Source organism: Volvox carteri, assembly GCF_000143455.1.
Source record: "Volvox carteri f. nagariensis unplaced genomic scaffold VOLCAscaffold_462, whole genome shotgun sequence".
Taxonomy (NCBI): Eukaryota; Viridiplantae; Chlorophyta; class Chlorophyceae; order Chlamydomonadales; family Volvocaceae; genus Volvox; species Volvox carteri.
This window is the reverse complement of record NW_003307988.1, coordinates 4,288-7,891: the sequence shown is the minus strand read 5'-3', so window position 1 is coordinate 7,891 and position 3,604 is coordinate 4,288. Positions and strand designations below refer to the sequence as shown.

At 60.8% G+C, this 3,604-nt stretch overlaps 1 protein-coding gene across 1 annotated transcript in view; it reads right to left on the bottom strand.

The window, feature by feature from the left end:
* Nucleotides 1-1,010: 1,010 nt before the first annotated feature.
* Nucleotides 1,011-3,604, bottom strand: part of VOLCADRAFT_108708 (uncharacterized protein) — a gene marked incomplete at its 3' end in the record, with an annotated part of 6,719 nt that continues 4,125 nt past the window's right edge. Inside the window, exons 2-6 of the mRNA XM_002959640.1 lie at nucleotides 3,428-3,520; nucleotides 2,677-3,246; nucleotides 2,043-2,216; nucleotides 1,936-1,951; nucleotides 1,011-1,555 (exon numbers count right to left, since the gene is read on the bottom strand). Coding sequence (XP_002959686.1) covers nucleotides 1,011-1,555; nucleotides 1,936-1,951; nucleotides 2,043-2,216; nucleotides 2,677-3,246; nucleotides 3,428-3,520 — 1,398 coding nt within the window. The remainder of the gene's footprint in view (nucleotides 1,556-1,935; nucleotides 1,952-2,042; nucleotides 2,217-2,676; nucleotides 3,247-3,427; nucleotides 3,521-3,604) is intronic.

The following is a 3,604-nucleotide window of genomic DNA, read 5'->3' as shown; positions in this document are numbered from 1 at the left end:
ACGCTTGTGCAACAAATTCTGAAACAAGTCCAAAGGACGGCGGCAGAAAGGAATGCAGAGGGGATACAACCACTGGGGTACTGCTCAATTGGTCATTGGTCACCGGACAGGCTGCTGAAGCTGTCCGGGGCTCTCGGAAGGATTGAGCAGCGGCCTTCTGCCTTCTGGTGATACGAGCCGGGGAGTCAGGCCCCGGAGGCGCTAGGCGCCTGCGCCAGTGTGTAAAATCGATATAACATACTGGACGTCAACGGCCGGGCCGTGAAATCTCTCCCTTCTCGTTTCACACCAACAACCCCACAGTTGGAAATCTTTCATCTTCTCGCCTTCTTCGTCCTCCTGCTATGGCTCATTCTTTTCTGGCATAAAAACACGCACACAACACACAGAACGTATTGAGGTTTAAAGCAGGGCCGTTAAAGCCCAGAGTTACAAATCCAGCACTGCAGACCGCAGCACGTGAATAACCCCACGCTGCTACACATATCATCATGACGCTCATGCGCCATTCGGCTGGCGGCAGCCAGGTATTCATGCCGTGAACCCTGCTACTGTCCCCCACATACACCAACCCCCAAGCCACCCGCTGCTGCGTTACCACACGCCTCAATGTGGAAACCTCCCTGCGCTCGACCTACCTACCGATGTATTCTCACCACCCCTACTCCCCATGCATGCCCATGCCTGCGCACACATACACGCGAAGCAGTAACATAACACAAGCAGTAAACACAAAGCAAGGATGCTACGTGGAACGCGCCGCCACATGATCCGACGTCCAAACCCTGCTATCCTGTCGGGTGGTGACAGTTCCCCCTAGGCAGCGAGTCCGGCGCTGAAGGAGGTGCCGGCTCACCTGAAAATACCTGTCTTGACCTATTGTGCGAAGACAACAATGAGCGTAACAAGGTAAGATAACATATTGGCCACGGAATGCAGTAAGGACCGAAAACCGGAAATCTTTTCATTGCACCGGTGTATAGCCGCTGTTGCAACGCGACCAGGGACCCTCACGACCTGCCAGACGACCCGCCACCAGACTGCGCACGCTGGTGAGAGGGATAGTACGGCTGCGCCGCTGCGGCGGCAGCAGCCGTCGCCAGGNCGGTAGCAGTCGCTGGGTATAATGGCCCTCCACCGCCGCCACCGCCATCGCCACCAACACCNACACCAACACCGCCTGCCGAGCCGCTTCCCCCCGAACCAAATTGCTGCAAGGCAAACACGGGTGACTCTGGGCACGGCTGCGAGGGCGGCCTCGATACGCCTGCATGGCTTGAGCCGCCGCTGGCCGTGCGGCTGCTGTTCCGAGAGTGGTCGCGTCGCTGCGGCATTGCAGGGGACCCCGCCACCCCCATAGTCCCCACAGGTGGCGGCGGCGGCAACACCATCATGGCCTGGCTGTCGTAGTTCAGCTCAGTCCAAGTCATATCGAAATCGCCGCCGCCGGCGCCACCACCGCCACCGCCGCCGCCAGCTACCGCTGACGCGACAGAACGCCACATGGCCCCCGCTGAACCCGTCGCAAGGTCGCCCCCGCCAGCGGCGCCAGAGGCTGCAACCCCGTGAAGGGGGCTGTTACTGACTGGGACGGAGAAGTACATGCTACTGCTCCCCGACGCCGCGGTGCTGCCGGCGCTCGTCCCTTGTGTGTCGGTGCTCATGCCGCGGGTGTGCATGGCGGCCGGGGGAACTGTGCCGTGTGAACCGGGAGCTAGCGGCGGCAACCCCGGCGGTGATGATGATGGTGCTACAGGTGCCTGGATATTCATCAAAAATGGTGATGCGCATCTATTTTCATCAAGTAATAGTCAAGGCAGGAAGGAAAAGGCATAAAAAAATGCATTCCGAGTATGTAGTACTGAATCCGCAAACCCGAAGTCCCGGCCAGTCCTCCCTTCAGCCATCTACTTCAGCCTCTTGGCCTCTCCCGACCTCTCGGCCAGAAGCACTGTCGTCAGACAGACAGATAGACAGACAGACAGACAGACAGACAGACAGACAGACACACACACACGCGGCCACTGGTCGCCTGCACGTACCTTGTTCCCCATGTCGAAGGTCAGCTCGTACATCTCCGCCAGTGTCGCCCTGTGCATGTTCCACCAGGCCTGGCCTTGAGACTGCTCCGTGAACATCTTGCGATTGAAGCGAACCTTGACCAGCCGAACCGGGCCGCCTTTTTGTGCCGGTGGCTTCAACGTAATGTAGACGCCCTGCTCAGCAGTTCGTCAGCAGTTCGCCATGCATGTGGTGGTTTGGGGTAAGTGGATGGGGTATGTGGCGGTAAGCAATCACGGGGCGAGCAGGTAGCCATTGAGACGCGTGAAGGCGGCGGGGTGGTATCCTTTTCCCTCGCACGCGTGTGTGGATGGATAGAAGTGGATTCGAGCAGTGGTTACTCAACACACAGCCGCATCCCGCTGGTACGCCTCCGACCAACCCGCAGCGAGCCCAGGCAGCATGCGGGTGCCAGTGTCACCTGGCCTTGCAAACCATACACGGCGCCACACACCTATGCATGGTGGTGGAAGATGCAGCGCGTCCACTGCCTCCAATCCTACCGAGCTGTCATGGACTCCCGAGCAACCAGCCAACCGACAGACCGACAGACTGACAGACCGACCAGCAACTAATCCGTGCTCCCCACCAAGGGCACCCTCCAAGGCCTCCTACCGGCGCATACTGGAACTGCACACCCTCCGGTGGCAGCGTGTCCGCCGCAAGCGCCAAGGGAACATTGTAGCCCGATGATGATGACGCGTGCTGCTCTGTGCCGCCTGCCCCGCCTGCCATCGTGTTGCCATGTCCAGGCATACCTCCGCCAGGGACACCACTGCCGCTACCGTTGCCACTGCCACCGCCAGCGCCACCACTCGCGCTGCTTCCGCCAGGCGGCTGCTCTTCAACCACCATTTCGTGATGCATCGTGTTCGCCCACTCTACAAACGCGTTTCGCCGCCGCCAGATCGGGGCCCCGCCCCCCCCCCCGCCCCGGGCCCCACCCTTGCCCCCGCCCCCGCCAACACCAGCGGAGGCGGCAGCAGCGGCCAGGCTGCCGTTTGCTTCCTGCACGGCGGGGAAAGCTGGTACGGGCCCAGACGCCGGCCCCGCAGCGTTCTCCAAGCACCCACTGCCCTCACCACTGGTAGACGAAGGGTAGGAGGTCTCGGAGGTGGGGCGGACCAGGCCGTCTTTGGTCGGAGACGGAATGGAACTTAGAGACGGCTCGTTCGAGTACTGTGGCTGTGGGATAAAGAAGAACGGGCGCGGGACAAGAGCAACGGGCCATGAAATCAGCATTAGCCGTCAAATGGTTACAGTCTATACACTCTGTCAATATCGCTGCAACGGTATGCGACGGGTACGGTACGACAGCTAGTGAGGCAACGAGAGAAGGTAACCGTCGCGCAGTGCTTTAGCTCACCTCGTATGGGACATGGCCAATGTGGTTTGGAGGACTGCAGCCCGCCGCTGGTGCCTGCTGCTGGGGCTGCTGGGGCTGCTGGGGCTGCTGGGGCTGCGTGGGCGTCATCGTCAGCAGCGGCCGCTGCTGCTGTGACACGTACATCTGCCGATGCAGGGAGCCCTGCGCCGCCAGCGG